The following is a 22,264-nucleotide window of genomic DNA, read 5'->3' on the forward strand; positions in this document are numbered from 1 at the left end:
ACAAACACGCCATCATCTCTCTTGACCTTCTTCCAGATTTCCATCTCCTCGTTCATTCCACCCATCTCATTTCCTCCCTCCTGCTTCCTTTAAATTTAGAGCGTTGCCAATCGCACTCCAGAGGACATAAACAATTCAAACATGGATTAGAAATGCAGTTCCCTTCACTTACAGAGCCACCTAAACATCTCATGGCTGATCATCTCACCTCGTAGAAATAACATCCATCTCTTTGCCATATATCAGTTTGATTTCAAAGCTAAACCTTGAGTGACCCATATATGGCATGGGTAGTTCTACTTCAGTTTGGTTGCAGCTTCGGTTACGTATCAGGTATCTGTACCTTCATTATGACCTACATAATTATGCCAGCCACACAGAAACTGAATCTTCTGATGAGTTACAGACATAAGGTTGTTTATGTTTGGCCTGTCTTTAAACTCTGCCCTTGTAGCTTTGACCTCTGAAAACACTCACTTTCACCATTACACACACATGGCTTCAGTTAGTTCATAATGGCTAACTGAATTCCAATGCGAGTGTGGGACACCTTTTCTTAAACCCAACCAATTCATAATGGTTTTTTTTTTTTTTTTTAGACTTCTGCTGTTTTTGTGTGTGTACACTGGAAAATGTGTGGTCCAACCTTGATTTTTTTTTTAATTCCTTTTCTGGGTTTTAAAGAAGATATGCACACTTTGCCTATATTATAGGGGACCAAATGTCCCCTTAAGGTCAGTAAAACCTAAATCACCTACACAGCGGGGACAAGCCAACATTCTCCACAAGGAAAATGGCATAATAACCATTCTAATTGTCTTGATGAAAATCTAAAAATGTAAAAAGATTTATGTTAGGGTAGGGTTACAGTATAGAAAATATCAGTAGCTCAGCATTAAACAGAATGGAAAGTCCCCACCATAATAGGAAAACATGATTTCCATAAGGACAATCCATGTGGTTTGGACATGAGTGCTCGTGGTGCAAATTCAAATTGTAACTGAGTGATGACAGCTCGCATGAATAGGTGCACAGGTGAAATTTTACTGCCTGCCACGTCTCTGAAAGATATGCAAGGATGCCTAGGGCAAAATATCTGTTTGGATCTAGAGAAGTTGATTGACACACACAAATGAGGCCCCTCAGACAGCTTATTTGATAAAAGCAAGTGTGGCATTCTGGAGAACTGTCACTCTCTGTCATGTCTTTCCCTTAAGCTAGGCATAGGCATTAATGCATTGTTCTCTTTGTAATTACTCTGTTTGTGTGTGTATGTGTGTGTGTGAGAGAGAAGCCTCATTCTTGTAATTACTCTCACCCACTTGGGTGTGGTCTTGAGGCTTGGGTAGGGTGCATAATAGAAATTGTAGATGGTCAGGCCAGGTGGTAAAACATAAATTGGCAAGAGTTATTTATATTCATGAGGAAAGAGATACCTGATTGTATGATTCAGTAATGTTCACCAGGAAAGTGCGAACTCACAGACTGAGAAAAACTATAACCCAACACCAACCCTACCCCTAAAAATAACCCTAACAAATCAGGTAGCGCTTTACTCATAAATATGAATAACTATTCTTCTGCCATTCTAGGCTTTGGAAATCTGCAGCCAGTCGTGAGGCCTGATGAGCTGCCTACCTAGACAGCATTTTTTAAAGCATCATATGTGCACTTCCAACAAAGAGCCTGTTCTAAAAAGGTAAGCAGCAACAGTATGCTGCCTTGTAAGACACCTTGGCTGCATCAGAAAACTAAGGAAGCTGGCCTTGCTGCCTATTTAGTTTATGACTTAACCAACAGCATTTTTGTATGAATGGACTTCTTAAGGGAACTAGTCTCAAAGCAGTTTGAAAGGCATCTTATTTTCATCCTACCTCCATAGACAGCCAACGAGGGCAGCAATTTGCAGCTTTTGGATGCTGCCAGCAATTTCAGAATGCATTGCAATTAATTCGGTAAAGAAAAAAAAAAAAAAAATCCAAGACTGCAGACAGAGGTGAGATGTTAAAGGGATAGTTCACCTAAAAATGAAAATTCTCACATTATTTACTCACCCTCATGATATCCCAGGTGTGTATGACTTTCTTTCTTAGCTCAGTATGTCCTTAAAATGCAAGTGGATGGTGATTCGACATTTGAAGCTCCAAAAATCACAGACTAAAGTGATACGATCACTTTTGGTGCAAAAACGATCAATATTTCAGGACTTTTTAATTCTAAATCATTACTTCCGGTAAGCTTCATGAGAGGGTGTAGATCACGTGATCTCTCGTGCCATGTTATGGGAGTAATCTCACGTTCTTCTCTCAGTTGAGACATCCAGGATAAGCACACAGTGCACCACTGTGAGTAAAGAAACAGATAAATACAGATCTAAACCAAAAAAAACTAAGCTTCTGTACAGCATTCCTCCTACTCACTTGTAAACAGCGCTGCTCTTCTCTGTGTCGCACATGCGTCAGTTCTCGCGTTTCATGTGCCAACACGATTACATCACACGCACATTCCACTGCAGAACAGAAGCATGATTTAGAGTTAAAAAAGAACTTACATATTGATCTTTTTCACACCAAACGCAATCATGTTGCTTGAGAAGTCATTAATTTAACAGCAGGACTCGTATGGGTGACGTTTATGCTGACTATCTGTGATTTTTGGAGTTTTAAAAGTCGAATCACCATTAACTTGCATTTTAAGGACCTACTGAGCCAAGATATTTTTCAAATTTTCTTCAAATGTGTTCTGGTGAAGAAAGAAAGTCATACAGACCTGGGATAGCATGAGGGTGAGTAAATAATGAGAGAATTTTCATTTTTGTGTGCACTTTTCCTTTCATTTTAAATGTTCTTTTATTAAATACCGAAAAGTATTGATAAAAAATAATTCAGCCTCATTAAAAAATGTACTATTCTACCCAATATTTTTGTGTGCCATGCATTTTTTATGCTTACTCTCATCATTTGCTTAGCAGCATGCTAACATCAATCTCTAGAGATCATTTTCACAGACTTGAATGACATATTTCCACCTTAATTTAGTAGGTTAAATCTAGCAAATGTTTTATTTAATTATTTAATGTTTATTTATGACAATATACTTTGTGTTATTTAAACCCGGCAATTAATATAATAAATCTTGCTGCTATGGAGTTTCAAATATAGATGCTGAAGGAATGACAGTAAATTTGTAGTAATTCCCTCTAGGTATGTTAATGGATCTCACCAGGTGATCATGTATTCACTCCATCAGTGTGCACTCAGTCCCCTTGGATACATATTTTGTACTTCCCATAGATGTAGACTGGAGAAATTATGACTTTATAAAAGAGGTAGGAAAACATGTCATTGTGTAAAAACGTGTAGGTCAATGCATACCAAATCCCACTCTAGGTCCTGTTGACCCCCCTCTGTCATTCCAAATCCATCTGTATGACCACATACATGCAATGCACAAAAAGCCAAAGGGCAGGGCATTATGAATATATCATATATTAGATATGACTCATGCATACAAAGTTACAAATAAACATGAAAATAATATGCGGCAGTCAAAACTGCACATAGTATACACATAGATCCCAGTTTTACACATTCATAGAATATATCATATTTTATTTTACCAAAAAAGTTGTGTCACACACACACACACAATTATACATATATATATATATATATATATATATAATTTTTTTTTTTTCATAATATACTATATATTTAATAGATTCTTTTGTCTTTTCAAGTGAGGTTTTTAGGTATAGATATAGCTCCCCTTGAATGAATGCCTTTCATTTCTATAATATGTCTCTTTTTCTCTTTTACTTCCAGTCCCAAATCAGTCTCGAAAGCAGTTCATTATAATTGTTATCCCATCGTAATAATATTAGGACTGTTAATATGATAAATCAAATATATTTAAATGAAGACTTAACTATTTGTACACTTACAATTACAATGAAATAGTTCCACAGATCTAAATATTATCCATCTTTGTAAAAAAATAAAAATAAAAATAATAGTCACATTCTCGCAAATTAAGACATGCTTGACACTGAATGACATCATGAATTATAGTGTCAACATGTGCGAGAAAAATATATCACAGTTTGTGTTCAATCAAAATAAGATAAATGGATAATTGTGCAAACAAACAAACGAAAGAAAACAGAATTTCTCAGTAAAAATTTATAAGTTAACCCAGCAGTAACAACTACTATAATAAAAAACAACAACTATATTGGAATGCTAAATAAGTTACAGGCATAACCTGATGATAAAGCACTGGAATTGAAAGAAGTCGAAGAACCAAAAGATCACCATCACACACAGAGTATTTCAACATGAATCAATAAGAAGTGCGGATGGAATTCTGTTACTCAAGTCATCATGTTCAAAAATGGAAATGGAGAGAAAAACGAGGATATATTGCCTTCTTGTTCCCTTTTCAGTATTATGAGTGGACCTTGCTTTTTGTGCAGCCCTTTTGCTCTACCTTTCTTTACCCCCACCCCCATCCCCTGTGTAATCCCTCGTCTTCTCCTTCATTCTCTTCCCTCCCCCTTTGAACTGTTCATTACACAGGTGTGGTTCTCCTGTTAAGTGTGTTAGTGTTTGAACTGTCTCCTTTGCCTAGTCGATCCAAGGTACCCAGCCCTCGATCCCTCTCCATGGTTGCGGAGGACCCAGCTGACAATGGTGCCTGCTGGGGGCCAGAGGAAGAAGAGGTATTGAGGGTGGCATTGGCCGACGTTGCCATGTTAGACTTGGACAGAGAAGGCAGCGTCCCTGTCATAAGCGTGCCCCCACCTCCTTCTTTTGTTGGAAAGTAATTATGTAGCTGGTAGAGTGTAGCACGATCGACTGTGCCATACATAGGCGGCTTACCTTCCCTACCCAGTGTGTACATCGATATATCGCCCATCCCTCCTCCAGATTGCGTATGTGGATTAGGAAGTGTGGCTACTGAAAATGGCGGTGGGCCAGCAGCCAGCGGTGGGCCGAAGTTCTTTGGAGCATTGGCAGAGGTGGGGGACTGCTCACGGGAGCGCGTCGGCTCGACCGTTGAACGTGAACTGGAGCGGGAGGAGCGTCGGCGGAAGCGGTATCCCGGCAAGCGTAATACAGCGGAAGTGGTGCTACGGAAGAGGTCAGTGCGCGAACGACAGCGCAGTTCTTTGTTGCGTTCAATGTAAATGTTGACGGCCAGCACACCCACCACCTCTGCAAGGATGAATGACAAGCCGCCAAAGTAAAAGGACCAGCCGTAGGAGTAGTGCCACTTTTTATCTTCGTCCTTTTTGGGAGAGATGTCGCTCAATGCTGCTGAGATGTATACAATGACTCCAATGATGTTGCTCAGCCCTGATCAATGCAAGAAAAGCAGATTAGTTTTGGGGTTTTATATTGTGGGGCTCAGAAATAAGGATGGTTTGATGGCCGGGGGCCAGTAATATGTCAAAGATTGTTACAAATTTTGCTCATTAAAGCTACACTATGAATGATTTTTTTGTTAGAAATGAACAAAATTTAATTAATGAGCAAGTACACCAAAAATCCATCTTCCAAACCATGTTTTTGCCTTACCCCGATTCACTATGGTAAGCCTATAATAATTATTTATATTTTAAGAGCTGTCGGGACAGATTTGGCAAGAAATTGCATACTTCAGTCAGTCGTCTATGCATGTTACGTCATGTCCGTAAATAAAGAAAAGAAGGTTTGGAGCTACTACAGCATGTGTATACACCGATCAGCCACAACATTAAAACCACCAAAATACTCAAACCAGCCCATCCGGCACCAACAATCATGCCACAGTCACAATCACTGAGACCACATTTTTCCCCCATTCTGATGGTTGATGTGAACATTAACTGAAGCTCCTGACCCGTATCTGCATGATTATATGCACTGCACTGCTGCCACACGATTGGCTGATTAGATAATCGCATGGATGATTGTTGGTGCCAGACGGGCTGGTTTGAGTATTTCTGTAACTGCTGATCTCCTGGGATTTTCATGCATAACAGTCTCTATAATTTACTCAGAATGGTGCCAAAAACAAAAAACATCCAGTGGGGGTCAGTTCTGTGGATGGAAATGCCTTGTTGATGAGAGAGGTCAACAGAGAATGGCCAGACTGGTTCGAACTGACAAAAGTTTACAGTAACTCAGATAACCGCTCTGTACAATTTTGGTGAGAAGAATATAATCTCAGAATGCTATTCTGTGATGCAGGTTGGCGCTGTTTTGGTGGCACGAGAGGGACCTACACAATATTAGGCAGGTGGTTTTAATGTTGTGGCTAAGTTTGAAGCTGATAGCTTGTAGCCACAATAAATGAGCAACATTAACCATGGATCATTCCAAAAGGCAACCTTCTGGGGAATTACCCGTTTTCAAAATAAAGAGACCTCGAACCGAGTAAAGTCTGCAAGCAAAAAAGAAAAGTGACAGAACCCATAATAAAACACGAACCAACATCAGCTTGGGTTTTCAGAGGTGGCGACAACTCTGAGATCTGAAAGGATTTAAAACCAACCCAGAGGTGGCTTTTTCTTGTTCGACAGGTAAGATCAAGGGTGTAGCAGCCACATCCCCCGCACTATTCCAAGCTAAACACAGTGTCCAAATGGTGGATTTGTATACAGTATTCTTTGCGTTTTTTTACTTTGGCTGATTGAGCAACCATCCAGCCAATCACAGGTGAGTTTCATGAGCTGAAACAAGCCTTACGTAATAGGCCATCAGTCAGACAGTCTAATTAATGCTGCTCCGTTCATTTCTACAAAGTTGATTTCAACAATGCTCATTTATCCATGTTTTTTATTGGCATTGATGCTGATATAAATGAATAATCTAGATGAGGACCAAACGAGAGTTATTTATCAGCATATCATTCTTGATTGGCTGCATTACGTGAAATGCATGGCAGAAAAAAAACAAAGGACAATCCTTCTTTTAAGCACATATTTTAAGTGGAGTTTATTTCAGCACGTCTTCATTAAGTTATGCTTTTTACATTATGTTTGTGAGGTAATAGTCTGATCGGTTGTTTTTTATTTTATTTATTTATTTATTATCCCCTTTTCTTCCAATTTGGAATGCCCAGTTCCCACTACTTAGTAGGTCCACATGATGGTGCGGTTACTCACCTCAATCCAGGTGGCAGAGGATAAGTCTCAGTTTTCTCTGCTTCTGAGACCATCAGTCTGCACATCTTATCACGTGGCTTATCGTGCATGACACCGCAGAGACTCCGTATGTGGAGGCTCATGCTACTCTCTGCGATCCACGCACAACTTACCATGTGCCCCATTGAGAGCGAGAACCACTAATCGCGACCACAAGGAGGTTACCCCACGTGACTCTACCCTCCCTAGCAACCGGGTCAATTTGGTTGCTTAGGAGACCTGGCTGGAGTCACTCAGCACACCCTGGATTCAAACTCATGACTCCAGGGGTGGTAGTCAGCGTCAATACTCGCTGAGCTACCCAGGACCCTGATCAGTTGTTTTTGCCAATTTAAGCAGATCTGATCTGTGTTAAATATGTAAAGCTATTTTTAATATCAGCTCCTGTTTTTTACCTCTATGTTGGTGTGCAGTCGACAAACTGTAGGAAAAAAATATAGATCTGCTGTGTTCTTAAAACACTTTTACTGAAGTGAATAGAACGTACGGATGTTATTGAAACTCATAATTATTATAAGACTATTGTTGTTGTCTTTTGATAAAAGTCATGGTCAGCAGCTCAGAAACTGTAGGGAAATGATAGATTTGCTTTGTTTTTATAATGCCTAAAACCTCCACTAAAGTCTCTTTGTAGGTCTGTAGACATACACATTTTAAAGGATTCAATTTTTCTTTTGATCGTTGATTTAGTGACTAACTCATTTTACACAAGACATTTGTCACCACTTTCTGGCATCACTAGAAATGGTCACTGAATCATTAAATGGATCTGAACGAATTTTGGTGAAGGTGGTCAAAACTCTCGAGCCACTAGGATACATTTAAATCCCACAATGCACAAGCACAGAGTAAAAAAATTAAATTGTGCACATGCACAATTGTCATTATTGTAATTGATTAAATAATTTATTCAGGACCAGCTTGTGCTCAGTCTTTTATTGTCATGTGTGAAAAAGAAGCAAGTGCTCCACAAGATGCCCTTTATTTTTGCAGCTAAATTAGCAAAATTTTGCAATACTTCAATCTTTAAAATACTACAAAGATTAAAAGTAAATAATACATATAAATTAATATAATACTTATATCATACTTAATATATTAATATATACTTACCTCTGGTTAAGATATTTTATTGGACCGATAGTTAGTCAATAAGCTCTTTTTGGTAGCTCTTTTTGGTAGTGGTAGTTCGTTGGATAGTGTTAGCCACTCTAATGGGGCATTTTATCATGGATTTTGGTACTGCAGTGCATGATTTCATTTCTGGGAAGGACAATGGGAAAAAAACTTTATGCTGGTAACAATGCCAATTTCAAAACTAGTTACTACATTATTCTATTTGCCTGCTAGCTAATTTATAATAGTTTCCACCATTTGACTTTATTTGATATGACTAGTCTACTGTCATCGTTGCCTAATGTTTGTAATGTTATTTATTTTTAAACAATTGTTTTCAATAAGTCAAAACAACAGCGGACGAAATGCTACTTACCTGCTCATTTTCTTCATTTCGTTATTATTTATTTATTTATTTATTTTTTAGAGGGGAGGGGGCGAGTTTTGTTGTTGTTAGTGACATTCGCTCTGATAAGTTGATCACCTGCAACCATGGTTACACCGGTTCTCCTCAAACTATCAGATTAATCCGCGCAGAACAGCAGAGCCTAAGCCCAACTCATGTAAAAAACAAAACAATGCTCATCTGCAAGTAACTTGCAATACTATGCTTCAACAATTATAGGGCCAAAAGTTACATAGTGTAGCTTTAAATATGTTACAGAGATAAAATTATCCATTAACTGGCTAACATCAACGAGGTGTTGTCGAAATTACTTGGAAGCATGGATTAGAATGAGTTGAACATTTTTATAACATTATTGAAATTATATATATACAGTATATATACACTGGTGGCCAAAAGTTTGGAATAATGTACAGATTTTGCTCTTATGGAAAGAAATTGGTACTTTTATTCACCGAAGTGACATTCAGCTGATCACAATGTATAGTCAGGACATTAATAACGTGAAAAATTACTATTACAATTTAAAAAAAAAAAAAAAAAAAAAAATGCAGAACTTCTTAAACTACTTCAAAGAGTTCCAATAAAAAAAAAATCCTCCATGTGCAGCAATGACAGCTTTGCAGATCCTTGGCATTCTAGCTGTCAGTTTGTCCAGATACTCAGGTGACATTTCACCCCACACTTCCTGTAGCACTTGCCATAGATAGTCTTGTCGGGCACTTCTCACGCACCTTACACTCTAGCTGATCCCACAAAAGCTCAATGGGTTTAAGATCCATAACACTCTTTTCCAATTATTTGTTGTCCAATGTCTGTGTTTCTTTGCCCACTCTAACCTTTTCTTTTTGTTTTTCTGTTTCAAAAGTGGCTTTTTCTTTGCAATTCTTCCCATAAGGCCTGCACCCCTGAGTCTTCTCTTTACTGTTGTACATGTAACTGGTGTTGAGCGGGTAGAATTCAATGAAGCTGTCAGCTGAGGACATGTGAGGCGTCTATTTCTCAAACTAGACACTCTGATGTACTTATCCTCTTGTTTAGTTGTACATCTGGCCTTCCACATCTCTTTCTGTCCTTGTTAGAGTCAGTTGTCCTTTGTCTTTGAAGACTGTAGTGTACACCTTTGTATGAAATCTTTGGTTTTTTGGGGGAAATTTCAAGCATTGTATAGCCTTCATTCCTCAAAACAACGATTGACTGACGAGTTTCTATTTTTGATCTAATATTGACCTTAAGACATGCCAGTCTATTGTATACTGTGGCAACTCAAAAACAAAGATAATGTTAAGCTTCGTTTAATGAACCAAATAGCTTTCAACTGTGTTTGATATAATGGCAAGTGATTTTCTAGTACCAAATTAGCAATTTAACATGATTACTCAAGGATAAGGTGTTGGAGTGATGACTGCTGGAAATGGGGCCTGTCTAGATTTGATCAAAAATGACTTTTTTTCAAATAGTGATGGTGCTGTTTCTTACATCAGTAATGTCCTGACTATACTTTGTGATCAGTTGAATGTCACTTTGGTGAATTATAGTACCAATTTCCTTCCGAAACAGCAAAATCTGTACATTATTTCAAAATTTTGGCTGCCAATAAATATAATATATATATATATATATATACAGGTGCATCTCAATAAATTAGAATGTCGTGGAAAAGTTCATTTATTTCAGTAATTCAACTCAAATTGTGAAACTCGTGTATTAAATAAATTCAATGCACACAGACTGAAGTAGTTTAAGTCTTTGGTTCTTTTAATTGTGATGATTTTGGCTCACATTTAACAAAAACCCACCAATTCACTATCTCAAAAAATTAGAATATGGTGACATGCCAATCAGCTAATCAACTCAAAACACCTGCAAAGGTTTCCTGAGCCTTCAAAATTGTCTCTCAGTTTGGTTCACTAGGCTACACAATCATGGGGAAGACTGCTGATCTGACAGTTGTCCAGAAGACAATCATTGATACCCTTCACAAGGAGGGTAAGCCACAAACATTCATTGCCAAAGAAGCTGGCTGTTCACAGAGTGCTGTATCCAAGCATGTTAACAGAAAGTTGAGTGGAAGGAAAAAGTGTAGAAGAAAAAGATGCACAACCAACTGAGAGAACCGCAGCCTTATGATTGTCAAGCAAAATCGATTCAAGAATTTGGGTGAACTTCACAAGGAACGGACTGAGGCTGGGGTCAAGGCATCAACCACACACAGACATGTCAAGGAATTTGGCTACAGTTGTCGTATTCCTCTTGTTAAGCCACTCCTGAACCACAGACAATGTCAGAGGCGTCTTACCTGGGCTAAGGAGAAGAAGAACTGGACTGTTGCGCAGTGGTCCAAAGTCCTCTTTTCAGATGAGAGCAAGTTTTGTATTTCATTTGGAAACCAAGGTCCTAGAGTCTGGAGGAAGGGTGGAGAAGCTCATAGCCCAAGTTGCTTGAAGTCCAGTGTTAAGTTTCCACAGTCTGTGATGATTTGGGGTGCAGTGTCATCTGCTGGTGTTGGTCCATTGTGTTTTTTGAAAACCAAAGTCACTGCACCCGTTTACCAAGAAATTTTGGAGCACTTAAGGCTTCCTTCTGCTGACCAGCTTTTTAAAGATGCTGATTTCATTTTCCTGCAGGATTTGGCACCTGCCCACACTGCCAAAAGCACCAAAAGTTGGTTAAATGACCATGGTGTTGGTGTGCTTGACTGGCCAGCAAACTCACCAGACCTGAACCCCATAGAGAATCTATGGGGTATTGTCAAGAGGAAAATGAGAAACAAGAGACCAAAAAATGCAGATGAGCTGAAGGCCACTGTCAAAGAAACCTGGGCTTCCATACCACCTCAGCAGTGCCACAAACTGATCACCTCCATGCCACGCCGAATTGAGGCAGTAATTAAAGCAAAAGGAGCCCCTACCAAGTATTGAGTACATATACAGTAAATGAACATACTTTCCAGAAGGCCAACAATTCACTAAAAATGTTTTTTTTATTGGTCTTATGATGTATTCTAATTTTTTGAGATAGTGAATTGGTGGGTTTTTGTTAAATGTGAGCCAAAATCATCACAATTAAAAGAACAAAAGACTTAAACTACTTCAGTCTGTGTGCATTGAATTTATTTAATACACGAGTTTCACAATTTGAGTTGAATTACTGAAATAAATGAACTTTTCCACGACATTCTAATTTATTGAGATGCACCTGTATATACAGTGTTGGGTAGTAACGGAATACATGTAACAGGATTACGTATTTAAAATACAAAATATAAGTAACTGTATTCCACTACAGTTACAATTTAAATAATTGGTAATTAGAATACAGTTACATTCAAAAAGTATTTTGATTACTGAAGAGATTACTTTGCATTTTATTGTCATTTGTTTCATTTAATATTTAGTCCTTTCAGATGGAAAACATTTATACATATAAATGATGTGATCCAAAGTGCATTTGAACAGCGGTGAAACACTTTCTTATGATGTGTCACATTTATACGAGCAGACAGAGAAGTAAGTTTGAAGTAAGTTTGGAGTAGAAGAAATAGAAATAAACCTTGTGTAAATTATCAGCTTTACGCTAAGCTAAAATGCTATTTCTAGCCATTTTACATGCACATGTTACCAGGCATGATCATATTTTTTTTATCAATAAAATTAATTATTGGATCATAATTTCTTTTTTTCTAGTAAGAACTTTGATATTAGGGCAAAAATCATATTCTTGATAATAATTTTTGTATTCTTTTCCTGTAAAATTATCTAAAAATCCTTAAAACAAGATCAGTTTGATTTATCTTGTTTTAGAAACAACACTGCATAAGATATTTAGGTTTTTCAGAGAATGTATTTTTAACGTGTATTTTGTCTTACTGTACTGGCAGAGTTTTTATAGTTAAAACAAGTGAAAAAAATGTGCTGAAGAAGTAATCCAAAGTATTTAGAATACGTTACTGACTTTGAGTAATCTAACAGAATACATTACAAATTACATTTTACAGCATGTATTCTGTAATCTGTAGTGGAATACATTTCAAAAGTAACCCTCCCAACCCTGTGTGTGTGTATATATATATATATATATATATATATATATATATATATATATATATATGAATAATATACAATTATATAAGTATATTATATAAGTATATTGCTACTGGACTAACCAGGTAGGCAGAAAAAAAAAATCTGCAAAACTAAAATTAAACATATATAACAAAATATATTAAAACATTGTAAATGGCATAATAAGAAAATGTAGTTCCATACCTGCCACTACAAACAAAATGCCGGCTCCCAAAATGATGTGTCTTTTTGTCTTATAAAACCGACTAGAGGCCACACACACTCCACCTAGCAGCAATAATATGGCACTGAGGATAGGAAATATACTGGAGGCTCTGACTACACCTGGGAGAAGAAAAGAGAGGCAAACAAAGGCAAAAACATATATGTTTAAATGAATTGTTTTCCCATACCCCTTTATTTATAATGCATACAGCATCTTATAGACCAGAAACATGCACAAAAAGACCAGTGACTCACGTAAAAGATACTCTGCTGCATCCTGGTCATAATCAGCATCATCAGGAAAATGATTAATCTGGGAACACACTCCTCTCTTTAATCCTGTGAGAGAGAATGTGTGAGAGAGAGATTGAGAGATAATTTAAAGCATCACAATTGTTTCTGGTATCCAAACACACTATCAAAACATCCCAATGGATCATACAGGAGTGGTGGTGGCATAGTGGATTAAAGCGCTGAATTGGTAAGCAGAAGGTTGTTGGTTCAGTCCCCACAGCCATCACCATTGTGTCCTTGAGCAAGGCACTTAACTTCAGGTTGTTTCAGGGGGATTGTCCCTGTAATAAGGGCACTGTAAATTGCTTTGGATAAAAGCAAATGCATAAATGTAAATCATATCTGGCTCACAACTTTTCCTCATCTTGCTTCCACCTCTTCCTCAGTATACTGTATATAAAAGTTTCCATATGGATATGTGAATCTCAGCTTGCTAAAAGCTTAAACCAGCATGAATTTCATTTTTTTTTTCTATTCATGAATACTATTTTATGCTGGTCTGGTGCTGGTCTAACTATTGGATATATGGATTCAGAGAATTCTATGATGTCAATGGTTATGAGTCATTCTAGGTGTCATACACTGGTCTCTTGTATGATATAACCATCCACTTATCTAACCACTTTAGATGACATATTAGTCCACTGCCTGTGACCAGTGTCACCGCAACATAATCACACCAGAAGTCAGCATGTTGTTTCCGAGAGTTCCGATACCCTAGGATCGGCTACATTGTGCCAACTCACCGGCAAGTGGCATCTTCTTTTTGCATTGATTCCAGTGTGTTTACATTATCCTGTGGTGCGACCTGAAGCATGTTGCATCAGTGGCATGGGAGACCTGGGTTCAAATTGTTCAGTTGCCTCATTGAAACTAGGAAGTAATCGTATTTGCATAATCAGTGATGAGCGGAATTTGGAGGTTGCATGTTTTCACTCTAACATAAAATTTTTACTCCACTGATGGTTAGATTTAGGTTTGGGGTTAGGAGGTTGCAGTTTATAAAATATGCATTCCTCTTCAGTTTATTACAGCCTGTACAGCTGAAAAGAATTCACTTCATAACTTACTTTTGGTGCCCCGCTGTGGACATAAAACCCAGAAAATGGAGCTGACACATGCCCATACGCCCAACAACACTTACCACTTTGGCCACTGGGGGCAGTGTTACGCATTTCGGTAAGCACAGACTTTGGTAGATGATTTTAGCTAAAGAAAAGCCAATCTGCTGTTTCTGAATTCAGTGTAAAATCAGTCTGGTGTTCTAGTGCTCGCTAGCTTAGTTTCATGCTAGAGGATGGCAAACGTGATCCCTTGCGCATGTTATCGCATCTGTGTGCAGTTAAGCAGTTCTTTGTCATCAATAATTGTGGACTTAAGAGAATTTTATTTTGAGCAAATGCTTTGAGAAGGTTTGCAATATTTTGCAGTTGTTGTTTTTGTATTTTGCAGTATCCAAGGATGACTATGAAGTCATAAATTTCCCTTAAAAAGGCTATCCATTTGTGATATTTAAAGCAAAGGGCCAAAGTGAGCAATATTACAAGTCAGAATGACTTTGTTTTTGTCTAGTCTGATTATGCCGCAAATGCATCGAAAGCACCGCATATCACCTTTGACCTGCAATGACTCATCACATAATCACGGCTATTGACACACTCCTCTAGGTTTCTAATGCAAATGGAAAAAATACAGCTCATGTTTGTTTAAAACATGTCTCTTGAGACTTGGCTAGAGTAAGAGAGGTACCGTGTTGAATGCTGCTAGGTTAGAAAAAAAAACAAACAATGAAAATCTCACATTGCAAAGCCCAATGGCTAAAAAGATCTGGAGGCAGTTCTTCCCACAATGTTTTTTGATAACTTTATTTGTAACCCTTAAGGTAGCCAAATAAAGTCAGCTTGTGTTATGGTTCTGACTTCATGCCCTTTCATGCAGCTTACTGTTTTTGTTGTAGCATATGTGAGATGTCACCATGCTTGTAGAAAAGACTCAAATATTTGCACTCTTTCAAAACCTGCTTTTGAAAATATATTTCTATATGACCACAATAAGCTTAATGTGGTCATCTTATTTTGGTTCATGCAAAATTACCAGATCTTTGAAGGGACAGCTCACCAAGAAATGAAAATTCCACCATAACATGACATAGCATAGCATAACATAACACCATAACTCTCTTATGATGTTTGAACCCGGCTTCTATTTTGCGTACAACAAAATTGACATGACAAATGGCTCTCAAAATCCAAGAAGTTCAAAAAATACCATGAAAGTAGTCCATGTGACTCGTGTGCTATGTTTCGAGTCTTCTGAAGCCATGTGATAGCTTTGTGTGAGAAACAGACCTGAATTTGAATTAAAGAAAAACTCAAAAAACTAATCAAAGCATATTCGTTTGGAATATAACTTCCATGAATCACTTGCAAAAGCTGCACAGGTGGGGACCTCCTTCATGCATCATTGCCCCCCCCCCCATACAGTACATATCGTACATGTCCCATTCCTCCACCCCCACACTTAAACACTGCCGTTCACTTACCTTCCAGGCAACAAATCCTCCAGAGGCCAGAGTGGGTGAGGGCTCCAGGATCCTTCTTGTCCTTGTTGTGGGGGTCATCCTGAGAGGAGTTGGCTGTGCTGTTGCAGATAAAGGCCCGAGCGTACAGCCAGTAATCCGTGCCAATGGCCACAGTCATCAAGGCGAAGGCTGCGAAAGCTCCCACAGTAGTGAGAAGCACCTGAATTCCTCGCTCGCACCACACTATGGCTGAAGACATGAACAGAGAAACACAAATGTAGGGGAAAATCCCAGCAAAGGTTAAACAGGCTAATCTCGCATAGCCATATTAAACAGCAGCTTATTCTCGCAAAAAAAAAAAAAAAAAAACACTCACTTAGACATGGAGAGACCATTTGACTGACTAAAGCAACCAACTGCTATTTATATTGTTTGTATGCAATTAATATATTATATTATGATATTTTGATGAATTAATCAACACATCATGTAATTTATTTGATTAAAACATTTTATCGACTGTCAGGGACAGGTAATGGGCAAAAATCTAAGTGTGCCAGTCAGTTTTCACTTAAACCATTTAAGACCTTGCCCCGATAAAGAAAAGCTGTTTAAGGCATTTACATGACCTTACACATTGTCGCCTTAAGCAAAATCAGTGTAAGACTGTGTGGCGGACAGGAGCGCTTTAAGCTACCTCTGGGCCCATGGGCTTGCAGGTCCACGGAGGCCCCCTTCAAGTCATTGAGTGGTTGGGGGGATTGCAACTGCTGTGCGTTGAACATGTGCTACACAGACACCTTTAACGGTTGCACACCTTCTCCGTGTCAATAAATGCGTTTCCACCCGCGAACATGGATAGGGGAAAATGTGGTGAAGGATGCCACGTGCCGGAACCCATGGGAGTTTTTGTATCTAGCCGGTAACTTTTAAACACGACTTTGTTTCCAGACGGACTGATAAAAAAGAATGTCTTCCCTTGTTTTTAGAAGTTGCATGAAGTCCGTCAATAAGATTACAATGACCAGCAAATGGACTGTGGGCATGGCGTCTAAAGCTGAGAGTAAATAGGGGCTTACAGGGTGTTGAACAGGAAATGGACAGAAATAGGGCACTATGAGCAAAGAGGACAAAGTTAAATAGAGTGTTAATGTAAAAAGAAAAAATGGCAAAAAGACAGATTGTAATGGGAGCCTAAGGTTACACGAAGTGGCGAAAAGTGAGTGTTAGGCATATCAAAAATTGAGTGATCAGTTCACAACGCGTTTTGTGAGGATATGTTGAACTGTGATGCATAAAGTACGAATGTCATCAGCATGCTCAAATGTAGGTTGCTAAGACCATGAGCAGATCTCAGGGTACACTTTTTTGACACAAAATTGTACTAATGCAAACCCTTAAAGTAAGATGCTTTTTTTGGGAACCAACCAAGCCATTACAAGACCCAGGTACGGTACTATTTAAGTGCCGTCTATTGATTATATCTTTGTAAAATTGAATGAAAATGTTGCCTACAGGCACAACTACACCAATGCCATTATATCACCACCAACAGAAAATAAAACAGGCTTGAACTAAGAACAAGAGCTAAGCTGGGATGGGAAAAAGAAAAGAAATAAAAATCACATTAGGTGCGGAGTTCAAAAGGTCATATGTTTAGACCAAACATAGTCCAGTTGAAAACGTAGTTGCCAAGCAGTTATTACAAACAGTTATGAGACAGCTGTAATCGAGCGTTTCTTTGCATGGATATTGCTTTAATATGGAGTAATTCGAGCATGTTGATCTGGACAAAGATATTTTGGGCTATGGTCCATTGCTTTCTCTTAGAAGACTAGATTTGCTAGTAATTAATTATGCTAAATACAGTATGTCTACTGACTGCATGTCTAATGCAAAAAGACACAGCTGAACCAAAATCAGAGACTTCAATGAGTTTTAAACAGATACCAGACAATATAACATAAAAGAACATGAGTACATTTAAGCAATCAATATTTTATGATCAATACAATTGCTTGAGAAACCTAAAAGAACTGGTTTCAGATGCAAATACTGTGTGATCATACAGTTCTTTAATACAATTGCAGCTTTATCTTTTTGCTCAAAATTAAAAAAGAACCAAAACTGCCCATTGACAAAAAGGTATGGGTATTCACTGGACATGTTTTACAGATCTTACTGTAGATATTAAGAGACAGATCTGTCAAGACAATATAAGTCATAGACCTTTACAAAAAAAAAACTAACTGAACCATAAGAAAGCAAATAAAATTCCAGAATGCATTGGGTAACATTATAAGACTTGAATGAACTTGATAATGAAGGACACTTTTGGAACATATGAAGATGTTTGCAAGAAAGTTCACTGATCAGACAACAATAAGAGATGTAAAACATTGACTGGCAAAGCCGAAAATGATGTTGACATACAGTGGAATACGTACAGACTTTCACTCAAGAGCATTTCAGTAAACGTCTGATGACAAGCATAAGACTCGGTGGTCCCCGCACAACACCGGCAGCCATTAATGAGATCCGATTACCTGGGGGAATGTGTCTTCCCTTCCCGTCCATCCCTGCAGCTCTCCGGTCCTTGTCACAGAAGATTGTACCAACCAGAACGTCCAAGCAGCATCCATCGACTGTTACCCCTCTCTCTTTCTTTCAACCCTCGTCCACGCACCCCCTGCTCTCTCTCTCTCTTTCTTTCTCTCTCCCCCTGTCTCTCCTGCCTGTGGGTGGGTGTAGATTTTCTAGGTTTCACTTCTTTTCTCCTCTTAGAGAGATTTCATGGCAGAAATCCTAACGCTTCTTCTGCGGAGAAACAAACAATAATAAAAAAAAGACAGAAAGAGATATGTTTAAGGTTTGTGGTGGTAAAAAGCAGCTTGAATTGTGTATTATTGTCATTACATTATCATTGTCATTTAAGCAGTATGGTTTACATGTATCTCGCACATACATCCGTGAAGATTAGGGAAGAGCTAGGGATATATAAAGAAAAAGAGAATAGAAAGCAAGACTGCGCCGTTCCGTCACCATGGCAACAGCGCATTCTGAAGTCGAGAACAGAACATGATGGTGTGTGAATTGGGTGGGGGGGGGGGTTGATGGTGAGTGAGGTGGTGGTAGTGGGGGGGGGGGGGGGTATTCATCATAACTACTGATTTTGAAAAACCTTCGACTGTCATGAACGTTCAAAATGCACCTGGCGGGTGGCTTTGATCAGTGTTCCTTTCTGACTATATTGTGATGTGGCAATGACACGCACAGCGAGGACAGCTGATCAATCTGTTCACCCCCCCCCACCAACCCCCATGACAAGCTCAGACTCTAATAGGCGGTTACTTAGAGTTCTGTTCTATCTGTTCAGAGTCTTGTCACACTTGCTCATTCTCAGAAAAAGGAACACTAATGGTGAGGTCACAAACACAGGAAGTTATACTGTAGATTAGGACACCAAACCTGTATAAACACAAAAGCTGATGTTTGGTAGATTGTTAGGGACTGACAGCCTTAGTCACCATTCACTTTCCTTGCATCTTTTCTTCCATGCAATGAAAGTAAACGGTGGCTGAGGCCAACATTCTGCCTAACATCCCTTTTTTAAGGATCCTCCACAAAGATCCTAAGGAAAATCACACTGACATTGTACAAAAATGAAATAAAATACAAAATAAATATATAATTAAATAATAATAATAATCATTATAATTATTATTAACAATTAAAATAATAATATGTATTATTAGCATTATTATTAACACTACTATTTGTAAAAAAGAAATAATAATAATCATCATTACCACCATCATTATCATTATTAATATAAATTATATTTATTATTATCATTATCATTACTGCTACTAAAAATAGTATTATTAATATTAATAATTATTATTATCATCATCGTGATTATTTATTAATAATAAAAATAATAAAATGTATAATTAACTTTACTATTAACACTACTATTTAAAAAAATAAATAATAATAATCATCAACATCACCATCATTATCATTATTAATAGAAATTATATTTATTATTATCATTATCATTAATACTACTACTAAAAATAGTATTATTAACATTAATAATTATTATTATCATCATCGTGATTATTTTATTAATAATAAAAATAATAAAATGTATAATTAACTTTACTATTAACACTACTATTTAAAAAAATAAATAATAATAATCATCAACATCACCATCATTATCATTATTAATAGAAATTATATTTATTATTAGCATTATTATTAACACTACTACTAATAATAGTATTACTAAATATTATTAATATTATTATTATTATTATTATCATCATCAAGATTATTTTTATTAATAATAAAAATAATAAAATGTATTATTAACATTATTATTAACACTACTATTTGTAAAAAAAGAAATAATAATAATAATCATCAGCACCATCATTATCATTATTAATACAAACTATAATTATTATTAGCATTATTATTAATACTACTACTAATAATAGTATTATTAATAATAATAATTATTATTATAATCTTCATGATTAATTGTATTAATAATAAAATAATAAAATGTATTATTAACATTATTATTAGTTCTACCACTACCACTACTACTACTACTAATAATAATTATTAATAATAATATTTATTACTATCATTATTATGATTACTGTATTAATACCACTAATAACAGTATTTATTCTTATTATTATTGTTATAAAATATTGATAATGTAGTAAAAGTGCATGCTGTTTTTTTAATTAACACTTCAGGCACGAAACAGTAGGCCATACCCTGGTCATATATTTCCCATGATTATAAAGAATACAAGTAGGCAAGCTAGTGGTTTAATGACACATGAATGAACTTCTGTAAGGCACTAATGGCCTTACTGCACAATGCATGGCAACAATGTGATGTCTGGTAGAACCAGAGGATTCAAGCGCCTTGCAGGAATGGTTCAATCTTGCCTCATCTCATGCAACAGACACCATTCAATATACAACGCACAACCCATTCACAAACAGTAATTTAAGTCAAGTTCTTATGCAGATGACGTTGTCACGTATAAAAGTGAACGTATTTCTATTAAAAACAAATTGGCACTTAAGGTTGTAAAACATCAAAAGACATTCGCGTATCTGGTGTGAATGAATGAATGAATGAATGAATGAATGAAGAAGCATCCAATGAATTTGCATTTACAATAAGGTCATAACAGACGTACATAAACACATGCAACCAGTTGTAAAGTGTCAACTTTTACTGTGCATAATATGTCTTGGTTGTTGCACAGGTCAGTGCCACTATAGTGCAACACGTAGCGATATGCGGTGCCAAGGGACCTTCAGACGATCGATGATTTGTTGTTTTGGTCTTAAAGGGGATGACACAACATAAAATCCAATGACTGATTCCCCTCAGCCATCAAAATGATTGACAGACGTCCGCGCGCGCGTCTCCACTGAGCTCGCGCATCATGCCTTTAGAGACGCTTGAGATATTAATTACATTTCCCAATATTCGAACGAAAAACTTACATTTGTATATAAACAACAATAGAAACACGTTTTTTTTTTTTTTTTTTTTTTTTTTTTTTTTTCGGCTTACCTCTAGACATGTATTCCTGTTGCATTTTGCTCTTAATTCTTTGAGGCGGTTCTGGAGAGGCGGTGAATGAGGGGGCGACAATAGACAGTTGTGTTCATATGAATAAACGATGCTGATGCAGGAATTAGGCAACAGGACTTGCTTAATATTGACCAAAAGACAAATCACAGTTCTCCAAAAACAGCTCTACAGGATGACAAACTCTAACTTATCGAGCAAAGGATGTTGCCAGAGATTGAAGAATAGACTGATTGTACTGGCCCACTTTAGACTTAAGAGTTTAATATGACACATAAACATAGTCTTTCTGAATTATTGCATTGATTTATTAACTAATGTTTCTGTCCCACAACACAGTATATTCCAACCATTTTCATCTTTTTTCCTGCTATTTCCAACCTCTTTCTTTCATCTTTTTTTCTATATTCCGCCAATGGCAAAACTGTTACCCTACCCCAGATAACACATGTACATCTCAGAGATGTCTGTTTTAGATCTTTTCATCTGGAAGGCATCACAATCTAATTAATCTGCTAAACATCTTTAAAAGATCAGATTTACAAACAATCAAAATCATAAACATCTCAAAAACAGCTGAATGTCTTCTTGGCATCCGAGACATACTTATTGACATACGTCTTATAGACATATTGCAGATGAGCAAACAACATAAAAATAGGTCTTCCAGATGTAAACACACACATCAAATAGACGTCTAGGTGATGTACATGTGCGTTTCCTCTCGGATGCCAGTAAGACATTCAGAAGATGTATCTGAGACGTTTATGATTTATAATGTTTTTAAATCTGATATTTTTAAGATGTGTAAAATT

At 37.1% G+C, this 22,264-nt stretch overlaps 1 protein-coding gene across 2 annotated transcripts; it reads right to left on the bottom strand.

Moving 5' to 3' along the window:
* Positions 1–3,423: 3,423 nt before the first annotated feature.
* On the bottom strand, positions 3,424–21,448 carry LOC127421531 (voltage-dependent calcium channel gamma-4 subunit-like). 2 transcript variants are annotated; one of them, XM_051664638.1, is made up of 6 exons: positions 21,432–21,448; positions 18,362–18,632; positions 15,837–16,064; positions 13,256–13,339; positions 12,980–13,120; positions 3,424–5,357 (listed from the first exon to the last, which is right to left on the bottom strand). In XM_051664638.1, the coding sequence occupies exons 2-6, from the start codon at positions 18,390–18,392 to the stop codon at positions 4,570–4,572; spliced, it is 1,272 nt and encodes a 423-aa protein (XP_051520598.1). In that variant the 5' UTR covers positions 18,393–18,632; positions 21,432–21,448; the 3' UTR covers positions 3,424–4,569. The 2 variants fall into 2 exon arrangements, with proteins under 2 accessions (XP_051520598.1, XP_051520599.1); XM_051664639.1 differs by lacking the exon at positions 21,432–21,448 and adding an exon at positions 18,732–18,753.
* Between the last annotated feature and the right edge of the window lie 816 nt (positions 21,449–22,264).

This window comes from Myxocyprinus asiaticus, chromosome 30 (genome assembly GCF_019703515.2).
Source record: "Myxocyprinus asiaticus isolate MX2 ecotype Aquarium Trade chromosome 30, UBuf_Myxa_2, whole genome shotgun sequence".
Classification (NCBI taxonomy): Eukaryota; Metazoa; Chordata; class Actinopteri; order Cypriniformes; family Catostomidae; genus Myxocyprinus; species Myxocyprinus asiaticus.

What these genes read in the sequence shown, in the direction of transcription:
- LOC127421531 (XM_051664638.1), bottom strand. Translation starts at nt 18,392, where the DNA reads ATGGACGGGAAGGGAAGACACATTCCCCCAG. An exon ending in GGGAAGACACATTCCCCCAG is followed by an intron (nt 16,065 to 18,361) that starts GTAATCGGATCT and finishes TCATGTCTTCAG; the next exon opens with CCATAGTGTGGTGCGAGCGA. An exon ending in GAGGATTTGTTGCCTGGAAG is followed by an intron (nt 13,340 to 15,836) that starts GTAAGTGAACGG and finishes TCTCTCTCACAG; the next exon opens with GATTAAAGAGAGGAGTGTGT.